This window comes from Anguilla anguilla, chromosome 2 (assembly GCF_013347855.1).
Source record: "Anguilla anguilla isolate fAngAng1 chromosome 2, fAngAng1.pri, whole genome shotgun sequence".
Lineage (NCBI taxonomy): Eukaryota > Metazoa > Chordata > Actinopteri > Anguilliformes > Anguillidae > Anguilla > Anguilla anguilla.
In genome coordinates, this window is record NC_049202.1 from 43918744 (window position 1) to 43932238 (window position 13495).

General features: G+C 40.4%; 1 protein-coding gene across 3 annotated transcripts in view; it reads right to left on the bottom strand.

The window, feature by feature from the left end:
- The window catches only part of LOC118220546 (putative E3 ubiquitin-protein ligase UNKL), a 29854-nt gene that overhangs the window by 14135 nt on the left and 2224 nt on the right, over positions 1–13495 (bottom strand). For all 3 annotated transcript variants that reach the window (XM_035404372.1, XM_035404373.1, XM_035404371.1), the window contains exons 3-7: positions 6805–6981; positions 2814–2947; positions 1955–2090; positions 1696–1813; positions 669–753 (exon numbers count right to left, since the gene is read on the bottom strand). In XM_035404372.1, the coding sequence (XP_035260263.1) occupies positions 669–753; positions 1696–1813; positions 1955–2090; positions 2814–2947; positions 6805–6981 (650 nt within the window). The remainder of the gene's footprint in view (positions 1–668; positions 754–1695; positions 1814–1954; positions 2091–2813; positions 2948–6804; positions 6982–13495) is intronic.

Consider the following 13495-nt stretch of genomic DNA (forward strand, 5'->3'; position numbering starts at 1 on the left):
CCAGATGAATAATAATAATAATAATAAGAGCAATCTGGTTCCAGTAGCTTCACTGCTTAGACCCCTAACGAGTAAGAAATCACATTGGGTGGTGTGTGTCTAGTTCACAAAAAGGCAGGCACCCGTGTCTCTCTCTGCGCACGTGTATGAATGGGTCTCCTCCACCCCTGCTCTCCAACCCTGTGGCTTGCAGCTACGGTGTGAAAAGAAGCAGCTGGCTGGCAGGCGTGTGCTTCAGAGGAGAACAGCAGAATACCTACACTCTCCCGAGCAGCAGGGGCCGCATATGAACATGCTTTGTACAGAGTTGGCGAATTGGACATCCCAAATTTAGATGAGATTGGAGATGAATGTAAATGGAAACCTTACTGACTTAAATGGATGTGACTAGGCTGCTCGTCTTTACAAAGGACATTTACCAACAAATGAGAAACCTTTACTTGCTGATGTCCTACAGTGCAGCAGTTCCCTTATCAGAAAACCAGCTCCTTCAGAAAGATCAAATGCTCTGATAACACCCTTCCCCCCTTTTAATCTGAAATTGCAAAATTAAATAAAAGCCTGTGTTCTAAAATAAACAACTTAAGTGACCAAATAGTCCAGACAACCATGAAAAACAGATCGCACTCTGTCTGATCTCAAGATAAGACGAGATCTACGCCACTTACGCTCTACATGTGCAAATGCACAGAATGGCCCCCTGGGACAGTAGCCAGTCTGCCTCATGTCGTTGCATTTTGTGGATTTGTAAATCTGCAAAGTAAAGACAAATTGCACTTAGTGTTGAATGTGAAAAACTGTAAATCATATATACAAGTTCTTGAGCTGACTTTTTTTTTTTTTTTTGCTTTCTGTTTCAGCCAGACCATTTTGAACGCTTGCCAGATCTGTTGAGGGCGTTGGCAGACACCCACACCAAGATGGCACAGATTACTGAAAACATACTGCAAAACACTGCTCAGTTTTCAAACCTGTACAACTTACCATTCATCGTAAAAGTCTGAAACCTGGATCATATTATTCCTTTCCCCATGAAAGCAATTTAGTAATCTGCACTTGCGAAACACGGAATTTCCCATTTGAAAAATTTTTTAATGTAACATCTCAAACTACAACCCCAATTTTCTTTGTAAACTCTGTAAACATCTAGACTACAAGTCATCAGATTATCTAAATTCAGATTTCGAGTTGGAAACAGTCCAAACAGTCCAATTTTGAGTAGGAAACAATATAAATGTACTTTTTTACATAAGATTTACTCAAACTTGTTTTATGGCTTCTGTGCCATTTTGAAATATATCCATTTCAAGTATTTTTTTCTGTGGAAGTATTTTGCCATAGAATGGTTCCCTGATTTACATCAACCCTTCTAGGTTTTGGATTTTCCATAATTCCCAAAGAGTAACTTATAGGCTAAGAAGCCTGGCAACTAAATTTAAATCAATGTTAGTCCCATGCAAATATGTGCAGATTATCCTATTTATTGCATATGCAATGTTCTCAAATTTTTAATTGTATGGTGCTCTATATCACGCATGGGTCATTTATGAATTTTTATGTTTGCAGCATTGTGGCCAGTGCATAGCCAATGAGAACTCTGCTTGCAGTACTATTCTGTAAGCGTCACTGTCCCAAGTTTCTAAAGAAAAATGAAACGCATTCAAGACTTCTATGAGAGAGGCTCTGAGCACTGACCTCTGGGTGGAACTGCTGTTCGGTGCGGGAGTGGCAATACTGGCAGCTGTCTCCGCTCTCGCACTTGGAGGGCTCTCCCCACTCGTCCCCATGCTTCACATTGGGGCACGGTGTAGACCTGTCGCAACATCAACATTTACCTTGGCATTCACGGTCAGATTACAACACACACCGACATGCAGGAAATGGTGTCTCTAGACCGCAATTAAAAGACAATGTAATAGTCATAATATTAAATAAATAAAACCAGACTTCCTACCTGTACTTGTACTTGCGTGGATTTCTCCTCCTGTCTCTACTGTTATGGTAGTGTGGGCAGGCGTAGCCCTGTCTGCATAGTCGTGGAGGTTTGGTGCACTGCTCTGTTTTGTAGTTTGCCAGAACAAAGTTGGTATCTGGACACAAGGATGGACCCAGGCACAGGTTTTACAAAATACTCCCAAGAAAACTGCATAAAATGTTGGCCAAAACAAATAAGTCGACAAAAGTATTCACTTTGTGTATTCCCCCCATGTCATAAGAAATAGTTTCAACAAAAAATAAATCAGATAATAAGATTCTGCAAATACCCAATATATCCAAAAATTGTGGCCCAATCAAAAACATACACTAAAACTGAAATATCAAAAACCCCAGAAAGTGAACGACGACTTCAACAGGTGGACTTGCAGGAGCGGGGGGATGCTGGTACATGATAAGTGCTGGCCAGACAGCACTGGCACAGTGCCACTTCCATACCACACCACGGGGCCCCATCCATGCACTAGAGCAGTGCCTTAACAGGGCGAGCCACCCAGCATGCAAACTTCTGTGCATGCATTTCTTGATTAAACATACACACATTCTGGAAATGAAAATAACTATATAGGCTTTATTCATTTTTGGATGTACTCTTACAAAAAAAAAAAAAACCTGTTTACTGAAACGTCTTGTGTGACATCCTGCCCTATCAGATAATTGCGTGGGGTGCTGGAGCCAATCCCAAACGTGCATTGGGCAAGAGGCAGGAATACTTGAGCAGGTTGCCAATCCACCAGTTGCTTAGGCCTTTCAAAATGTATATAATCAATCAGCAACACATGATTCTATGACATCACAAAGACAGGCCAGTTCCAAACCTTGCCAGCGGGGGTCCTCGGTCACAGTCTTCTCGATCATGGCCTGACTGGCCAGCACTCCCGGCTGCAGGTCAGGGATGCCCTCCCCCGTCCCCAGCTGTCCGTTCTGAAGAGCCTCCTGAGCCTGGATCTCTCTGGGAACACAACGCGGCTTACATGAACAATCAGTAATAAATTTAAAAAACTTTATCCTAAGAAATATTATCTCATTAAGAAAGAACACCTTTCAAACAGATATAATAAGCACCTCGTTCCACAGAAGATCACATGTACAATTTGAATATTTTTAACAGGATTTCACAGCTGGACAGAAGCGACTAAAATTGAATACTTTTGCTCAAGGGTAAAAACAGGAAATTACAACACACCAATCACAAGAGTCGAGCATTGTAACTACCACGCTGAACTGCTGCAGGACACCTCTCAACAGCCAGTCCTTTCCTTCAGTGAAATCTGCACTTGTTGCTTAGCAACTGCAGAAAATAATTTCTTCTAACAATAACATCACTGCCACTCAACCGGCAGTCCACACAAGACCTATTTTATTATTGGCAGAAAATTATATTTCCCGTTCAGATTTTCTAGACGTATACCCAATGTGCAAATGGTATTAAAATACATATATTATTCATGGGGTGTTAAAATTTTGTGTTGAAAGCATAAAGAAAAATAATTGAAAAAAAAAAAAAAAGCGAGACGGGTACCAAATCCTGTATTCAATTATTCAGATACTCCATTTCACCACAACCCAGGCAGAGAAGATGGAGACATGGTACGATTCACGACAAACAAAATATATACTGGAGCTTAACAGACAGCTAATGTTCACAATCAAATCATCAGGCATTACAGTACGTTATTGAGGAAATCATTTACCAAATACCATTACAGTGGTTCTAACTTATGACTAAACTTCACATTGGAACATTACACAGCAGATGCGATTAATGAATAACTTTTGTTATGAGAAGGCAGTATCTAGAGGGCCAGTGTGTGGGTGATGGAATGACAAGTGTTCTGAGAATGAGAGCACAAGACACTCAAGACTGCGATACACAATGAACCTTATGTGGGCACAAATAAATGCCTTGACAGGAAAACAACACTGTGCAATTATCACCACTAATCGAGCTAAAAAGATGCCCTTCATTGTCACCCATCTGCTCTTCTTTCTTGAATGTATTTTAATGTACTTGTTTGCTTCCCTACTGCTCCAAAGTAACTGAGATTACTCATCGCACCCTGAAGTGAAATATTTCATATTTGCAATATTTAATTTACGTATTGGAATGTTTCAGAGCATTTAACCCATGCTAATTTTAGGCTACAGTTAAAATCATTTTCAGAAATAATCTGTGAACTCCGAAGAAATATTTCTCTCCTGAGTGATGTAAAAGTGAGATATAGCCATGCAGGGAGGAACATATTGCCACCGGAATAACAAGCTAAATTATCTGGCTAACATTTCACTTTGTGTCATTTCCCCCCCATTTGTAAATTAGGAAAAGGCAAGTATACATCCATTTCTAGCAGCTAAATGAACAACTTGAAAATGATAAAGGGATACTTCATTATACAGTTTAACCGCAGTAGTGCGTAATCATCAGGTTTATTTTCAGGCCATGTATTCACAGCACACTGTTGAAATTGGCATTGTTTTAGCGCTAGCGTTCGCTGAAGACCATTCAGCACTTTTGTTTAAATTGAAACAATGAGAAGATATTATTTAAGAACAAGGCAGTGCTTACATCTTGGCATTTCCTATAAAGTTTTCGTGCCGAATGGATTACATCACAGAGGGTGACTTCCCCCTCTCGGCCCAAATGTCAGGGAGAAAAAAATGACAGCGGAATTCCCCTGCTCTACAGTGACAAGAATTTCTAGAGTGTACAAACAGAAAATTCTCATTTCCCATTTCAGTTGCTGCTGCTCTTTCAGTTTACTCCATCAAGATAGGGATTAAATTTCAATTTAGTATTTCTCGGAGTGTGAGCTTAACCCAGAGACACCAATTCAACTGGGAAGGAAATAGCACCAACATAAGCTTTAACTGGGAGACTTAACTGGGCTGAGTGATAAATCATATTGATAATAATCCAATATTTGTTGTGTGATACGAATCACCACCATTCTCATCATGTTATGTGTTGATATGCTATGAAACACAAAAGCATTCAGAGTGGGATCTCTGGGGTTTCTAGAACTACAGCCCAATGTGCGTGTGTGCCTGTGTACACGCATGCGTGCATGCATGTCTGCATGCGTGCATGCGTATAATGCAAACAAGATATGTTTCAGGAGTAAAGTAAAGTGTATGATCGTTTACCCCTGAATCATGGTTAAAAATAAGCCTTGAGACATTTGGACACGAAACAGTAGCAGCAAAACTGCAGCCAGCAGTGGGAAAGGACCCAAGATCATATAAAACTGTCTCTCGCCAAAAATAAAAAGCTGAAATTTAACCACACGAATGCCTAACAATTAAACAAGTTCCTCCACAAATAAAGACAACACTGACGGCATGAACAAACACACAACAGATCATGCAAACACAGAGACTAAAAATGTCAGTTTCAGTACATCCCCCCCCCACTTTCCTCTAACATTAAGCCAAGCTAAGCATCAAAAGGGCATCAGCCACATGAGTGCATAGCGGACAAGCAAACAGCAGCGCATCCATACAGCTTGTAAGTGAAAACGTCACCAAGCCACTCCTCTCGTTTTCCCGCAAATTTGTCAATGGGAAAATGAATGGGGCAATTTTCAATAAGCGATATTTTTAGTTACAAGTCGGGAACCAGTTAGCTATTGGTATGCGGTACTCATGACATATATGACTCATGAAATATAATATCAGCAGCACGATTGACCCACGAGAAGTACAAGGTACAACGTTGTGTACGTTTAGTACGCTTAGGAACTAGACATACCAGTACTGTGCTCACGACGCATGCTTAAATCGTTACGGCTCAGCTGGAACAGGCTTGCGCCCTTCTACTTCTAGTGTCACTTTGATATCGTATTTCAATTTAAAATTACTGGAAATAACAGATTTGTTGCTATTAAGTTATATTGTTTATTTCACATCATAATTATACGGTCGTGATGACAACAGGATTTCCTTTCAGGGATCTATAAAGTACAACCATAGACCGTATAAAAGAGTACAACCTAACATAACTAACTTAAGACGTAATTTCAAATGGAATATAACGTTATATATATTTTTATCACAACTCAACAACAATATAGCTAGCCAGCATGGTTTTCGATAAATTACTGGCAATATATTTACTACTTACTATGTTTTAATAAAACTATTTATTAGAAAATTGTCTATCTCTTGCCTACTGCACCTGTCTTGTCTAAGTGCACTGTGATTCTGATTTTCACAATGTGTGTATTCCTTTGTAAGTGCTGTGAGCACATTGAAAGTCTATGTTACACCGAAGCCTTGCGAAACGAAGTTTCGTTAAATTGTGTACTGTACAGCATATAGTTTGTAATGACAAATAAACCTGACTTTGACAGCTAGCTAGCTACCTGCTGATCCAGCCCTTCCTAACGTTAACATTAGCCAACCGAAACTTTATAAACGATATCTTTCATGCTGATCCCAGACCAGCAGTTAGGGGCAGCCAAGGCACCGCACTTGGCGGGTAGACTTACAAGCAACATGGTTGTGACGTGTATCCGTGCGACTGATTGATTTAGTGTAGTTCAGGACCACCAGCACATCGTAAATCGACATAAATCCGTTTTTTTCCCTCCAGAGATTGAAATAATTATAACCAAGCACATGCTACGGTAGAGAATGACGGCCCCAAAAAAACGTGAGAAATCTTTTATTTTGAATCGCTATAGATATTTTACAATCAATGATTTTTAAAAAGTTAATAGGATTTTAACATTGGGCTACGACGTCACGAACCAGACGCCCCCTGGAGGCAATTTGACTTACAAGCTCAATTCTGGGGACAGGTGAGCGTACCTGATGTCGTAGACCGGGGGTCGCAGGTCGTGTGGACCGTGAGCAAAGGCACAGTGGAGCCCGTTCTTGACGCAGTGCCCCCTGGCATCGGTCTCGTGGATGCAGGTGCCAGTCTTGTAGTAGCGCAGATGGTACTTTCTCTCCGTGTCACCGGTCGTTCTGTGCAGGTACGGGCAACTGGCAAAAAAAAAAATGCAACGTTCAGAGCAAGTAAATGAGAGATGTTTTATAAGGGTAAGAATCCTTCACCTTCAAATAGCAGTAAATGTCTAGCTGTAGCCTACATGTTTTTAAAGGTTTGCCAGTGAACACTCTTAGTAAGATTTGCAGACTGGCCATTTCGGTTTACTTAAAATTATCAGGAGCAAGTTCTCAAATGGAATATTAAAAATGTAAAAAAGCAATATGGTGGCTATTGGGCTACTTATCCTGCTGACTGTGGCCGGCAGCTACAACTGCCCTTAGCATCAAACAGGAGTGGTTTCAGAACGAGAGTCATCGCACAACAGTGACGAACGCTGGTTGATGAAGTGGCCACAATTCTGCCTGCTGACCTGCACAGGGTGCATCTTCCTCCAACTCAAGTTTGTGCAAGCCCATCTTGTGAACTGTGATGCAGTAAGAATCGGCGGCTAACATCACACGATTCACACAGTACAGGCTCGCCAACACTCGCTCGACTCAATAAGGGAGGTTGCAGCATTTAGCGCTAATGAACAACAATCAGGCATTCCAAATTACAGAGAAAAAGGGGGAAAAATGAATGGCAAAATGCTTAAAAGGTAACATGGATGCGACTATAGCATGAAGAAAAACTACACGTATTCAAGCAAAGATCAAGAGTACAGCGTTTCTCATTTTTTTTCCAGCAGTGACGCATGAGCACTGCAAGGGTTCTCAGGTTTATGGAGCAATTCAATGTTGCGCGCGTATTCGCGCACCCAAACAGCCGACTCGCACCTCAGCCAATTCACCGGCGTTCGCATCAGAATCTCTTTCACACGTACCGTAAGGCCAGTCATCCACCACTCACATGTGTTTACCACGCGATACAGATGAGTTGGGGTAGGTAGCAAAAACACTGCAAGAGACTGGCATAACGCTCCCTGGAATAACTAACAATGACCAAAGACAATCACTTAAAAGCAAAAGTAAATGAGCGCAACCATTTACGCACGTTTCATGCCCAAATACGAACAATATGGCACAAGATTACTGTTCTGCTAATAGCTGAATAAAGGAAATAAATGTTTTGCAAGATAATATAGGCCAGTTTTGCTCATTTGTTTCAACAAAGTTATTCTGAGCCTCTGGACCCATCTGCCTCTAAGCATAGCTTAAAAAGAAATAAAAATCTAGCAGCAGCAGCATCAGAAATTCAGCAGTGGCTCTACATCGTAGCTGTCTCTATGTAGGGGAAACAGTGTCTCACTTATGGGGGGGAAAAAACCCAGGATTATTCAATGAAGGACATTTTTCCATGAGTCTTTCTTTTAGGCAAACTGGGATGAAAGAGTAGTCAGAATGCAGCTTAATGTCAATAAGGGTTCATTAATAATTGGTTAGATTGCGTGGAATAAAATGCCCCATTGCATCAACACATATCATAACTGGTGCTGGTGGACTCCACCAGCCCCTTCACCCCGGCCGAGAAGCCATTTTCTACAAGTTACAATTCTTATGTAATCAGTTAACAATAACTTGAGCCAACCGCATTATGACAGGCATTACGACTAATCGCTGCCAAATTCCTCGAAAGCCGTTCAACTCACGTGGCGATAGACACACCTGGTTTTAACTGAATGGCATTCTGTAAAATCATCAAGAACGTCAAACACAAAGGGCGCTATTCATGATGAAACGACAAGACGACACTACCGTCTGCAGCGCTGAATAACAGCTTTAATTGTTCTGTGGAGGGGGCAGCAGGAAGGCAGTTGAGCAGTGCTGAAATGTCATGCTTGGGAAGTGAGTTTGGCAGCCCTTCGCACTGCACACTTAGAGATGTGCTGGGGTCTTTGTGCTATGCGGTTCAAGACAATAAAAGGATTAAAAACAACAGTGATTAGCCAATGACCTAATCTGCTGATGACTAACCAAGCAGAGTCACTTTATTATCCTCACTTTAGGTTTTCAAAATCCACGTGCTCTCAAAAGGGCACCGAGTCCAGCCACCATCATGCCAAAAGAACAGAGTGCAGGGTTTGTCACATTAACGAAAGCAAAAAAAAGATGTCATTTCAAAACAACACACACACACAAAAAAAAACAATATTGACAGTTCCCAGCGCTGGCTGACCAAGGAGTAAAAACAAAAAATCGCAAAAACAGGAACCAACAACCTGTCACACCTATTGGAGAAATATTCAGAAGCCCACTAAACAGAATCATACCACAGTGGTTAGTGGACCAATAATATTCACAAACAGCAGCAGCAGTTCTGTTCAGACAGGTTACTATGGCAACAGACATGACGGCATCAAGTAAGACTGCCACTGAGGAACACAGTAAGAAAAACCGAGTGGAGGGGGGAGGACCCCACTCTAAAACATGCTTCGGTCACAGTAACCCATCGCCATCGCACGTCACAGTTCCTTAATGCAGCGATGAAATTATTCACAATGAACACCAATCACAACCCTCTGTGAGGTGTGCAGAGCAAAGATGACTAGGGCCTTTGCAGGTTCAATTATAAAAACCAAAAAGAAGAGCCAGGTACAGTGAGCTCACATGGGCTTTTATTCACAAGTGGATGCAACATTGGTCCTTGCAATACTAGCTACTTATGGAGACCAATGCTCATGTGTACCAGCAACTTGTGGAGACCAGGCAAGTGTATATTTAATTCTGGTAAGCACATTTCTTACCAGCTTGCCCCACCGAGTAAGTCAGGAAAAAACCTTAATGAGCCCTTCGAGAATTGTGGCTGTTCAGAACTCTCTGTTGAAATATTTGTAACTTCAAAACATTTTTAAGGCATTACTCTAGCGCCATTTGTAGCTACAAATTGTTTTAGAAGAACCAAAAATCTAACTATAAGAACATCTCATTAGAACACCCTCGCCCCCATGTTCTTTTATTCTGATACAGTGCAGTGAAAAAGTATTCGACCCCTTGCCTGATGTTCTTTATTTTTTCATATTTGTCACACTGAATGGTTTAAGATCTTTAGACAAAATGTAATATCAGGCAAATGGAACCATCATTTATTTAACGAAAGTAGTTATCAAACACCCATATCATCCATGTGAAAAAGTAATTGCCTCCTTAAACCTAACTGGTGCAAAGCAAGGATGATTCTTGATCGGTCAAAAGACACAACATGAATGAAGGGAAGCAGTTGTGAGTGGATGTAAAGGTTACTTCTGACTACCCAGCTCAAGTTAAACGGCTTCTAACACTTAATTCATTCATCTTTCAATGTCTAGAGAAACACATTTAACACAAAATTTCCACTTTTCTTTCTATGACGCTGGATGAGCCTTTGGGAAGCTACGGATGGCAGTGGAGTATAATGGGTAAGGAACTGGGCTTGGAACCAAAAGGTTGCAGGTTCGATTCCCAGGTAGGGCACTGCTGTTTTACTCTGGATGCATAAACGGATGCAATATTAATGCTATGTAAAAAGTTGTGCCTGCTGAGTGTCGGTAATGTAATGCTTAAGGGGGAACTGGGGATGCAAATATTACGGGTTCTATGCAACTGAAAACAAAATAACCAAGCAGAAAGTCGCCTGCAAGGTACACAATGCCCTACTAACCTTCCAAAGCCAAAAACCTATTTCCACTCCTAAGGAAATCAGCCAGTTCAGTTTAAGTAAGCTACGCCATTGTTGTGAATTAATGGAGTCATACGTTTGTTTTTGTTTTTTTCTTTCATTTGAGCAACAGTCGTTTTACTGCAGAGAATGGCATCACTGGCATTGTTATGATCTTCCATGACTTTATTTTGTTAAATAAAACTTCTCTATTAATCGAATTTCAATATTATGAGATTCATTCAAACTCAATTTTTGGAAAAAGTGACAGCCCTACAACTGATGTTCAGCTTTAAGCTGCAATGCCAATGCTTGCTGTCTCAAGTCCATGCTTTTGTATGTAAAATAAATCTTAAGCATGCTCAATCAAAACAGGGACCGAGAGCACATCACTGATGACTAATGAAAAGGATTAAGAAATGTTCTGAGATAAGCCAGCGTAACTCTGAGAGTAACTCTGAGAGTGCGATTCTTCTTTTAATTAATGTTTTTTACCACCAGCTCATTTATAAAAATAACCCCAACTTTGTGCACACTCCACCATTTCCTACTGTACATGTACGGTGCCTTCTCAGTGAGAACCAGAAAGAGCAGAACATTCCCGTTTAAAACTGGAAGCTTGACAAGATGGAAAAAATAACCAAAGGCAGAAGTTGTACTATTGCTGTAGCGAACTGGCAAGCTGTGCCTTTGTCCCACATGTAACAGGCACTTCCAGATGTTCATCTGAGCTCTGGACTCAGAGGTTAACACTCTCCTCTCTGCTCTGACATGCCCCCTCACACTATGGTCCTCTCACCATAAGTAAATAAGGATTTTACAAGTTTTTTTTTTGCACTTCCCATCTAATGTGTAGGATCACCATGGTACTCAAATCCAACATTTGCTTCACTTTTTACTCCCAACACTGCATCCCACTACCACTGAGAAGATCTGACCATTTTGTAAAATCTGTTCAGTGCTGCCATGATTTAATACAACGCTGTTGCTAAACCAAAGAATGTGACTTGGCCTCATGAGTATAAAAACGAGCAGCCGACTGGGACAAATTAAAGTGGACATGTTTGCTTAATTCAAACTTGAGAAGTATCCACATTGAACACATAAGTACAGACAGTCAGAACTACTATGATTAGCCTAAAAACAACCATACATGAACTTCCTGATTGCAAAAAAGACATTGTGGCATGGACACACAGAAGCAATTAGCCTATCCTCAAACTTGCTTACAGTCCATTTCCAGGTAATGCTGATTTTGCTGAGGACAAACTGGTGGCTAAAAATATGATTTAGCTTGAGAAATTGGCAAAAAGGAGAGGGAGAAAATTAATGCAAATACCAGCTTAATCCAAACAGGTAGCCTACACTGAATCTATAATTATGACGTACTGCATGTAAAAAAAGAAACAGCCAGTAACACCACAGACATGTATTCCATTGCAGTCAAAATATGGACACAAAAAAATTAGAATCATTCAAGTTTTTTCAGCTGACAACTTAAACATTATCAAAAGGGTCTCAAGGATAATAATCAATTTTTCATGGCACAGGCAGGGCATATGCCCTATGGGCCATTGAAAAACTATTCAAGATCATCTCAAGCAGGGGGTTCCAAAACCTGACCCTGGAGTACCCCCAAGTGCACTAGTTTCTGTTCCAACATAAACTGCAACGCCTAAAATATGAGGAGCTGTTAGGCCAATTGCTTTAATGAGATGCTTTGAATGTCTAACGAGGGATGATTTACCCTCTTGTCACAAACAGATGCAAAAATATGAATTAGGATTATGAATTAATTAATTTAAGGACATTTAAGTCACATCAGTTTTCAGAGAAGTAATTATTTTATTTTATGCTATTGTTTTCTGTAATGTGTTGCGGAAAATGATTCCATTTTAAAGAAATAAAAATTTTTTCTTCAATAATTGGTAGACTTACAGCTGAAATCAAGTCCTAAGATCTCAAACTGTGATTGAAACTAACCCATTTGCAGAAAAGAAATGAATCGAATAACAACAATTGAGCACAATAAATGGTAGCATCGCTCAAGTCAGTCGTATCAGGGTGAGCTGCAGTGGATATGCTTTCTTTTTGGGTGAACTGCCCCTTTAACTGCCATGCTTGTTCAGGGTACAATATGCACCAAAACCTAGTCACTGTACAGCACGACTGTTTTTAAAGGATGCAAAGATGCCAAAGAACTAAACCATACAACCAGCACATGGTGTGCAATACGGACAAGGCCGCATTTGTTACAGTACTACTGTGCTGTGACATTCAGTTACGCTGCCACCTAAACCTACCACATTCAATTCCTCACATATCCACCTTCCTATAGGACACCACAGTATTTATAGCCTGCTCTGCGAACAAATATAAACAAATGCATTATTTAAAACAGTTATACTGCCAGCAAAAAATGAAAGCAGGTGAAAATGGCACCTTTCAAAGGTTACCATCTACACAATATTGGTAGAAAAGTAGCAGCTATGCATTTTTGCATGAAATAATTTCAAAACTTGTGTGAGGGACAGGTGGCTAATTTTGAAGGCCCTGATAAAAAAGAAACCGTTTCTCTGAAACATTCCAATTTGGAGAAAAGTCTGATGTAAATTTTAATTTTGGCTAACACAAAGATAACTATTGGAAAATCAACCTATCCCAGACATAGTAACGTCCAACCAATAAAAACTTCCCTTAAAATATTGGTATACCAGCAGTGGTAGACAGACGAACTACACCAAGTGTTATTCACTTCTGTAATTCTTTCAACAGCTACACTGTAGCAAGAATGAAATGGTTGATGCAAGCATTACACTTCACGTGTATCAATGGCGGAATGCTACTTGACCAAACTAAAACTGACCATTTCAGTTTGTTGTCATTTTAAGGTCAGTTTACTAGGACTTGTTTTCTGCTCAAGGGTTTGATAAA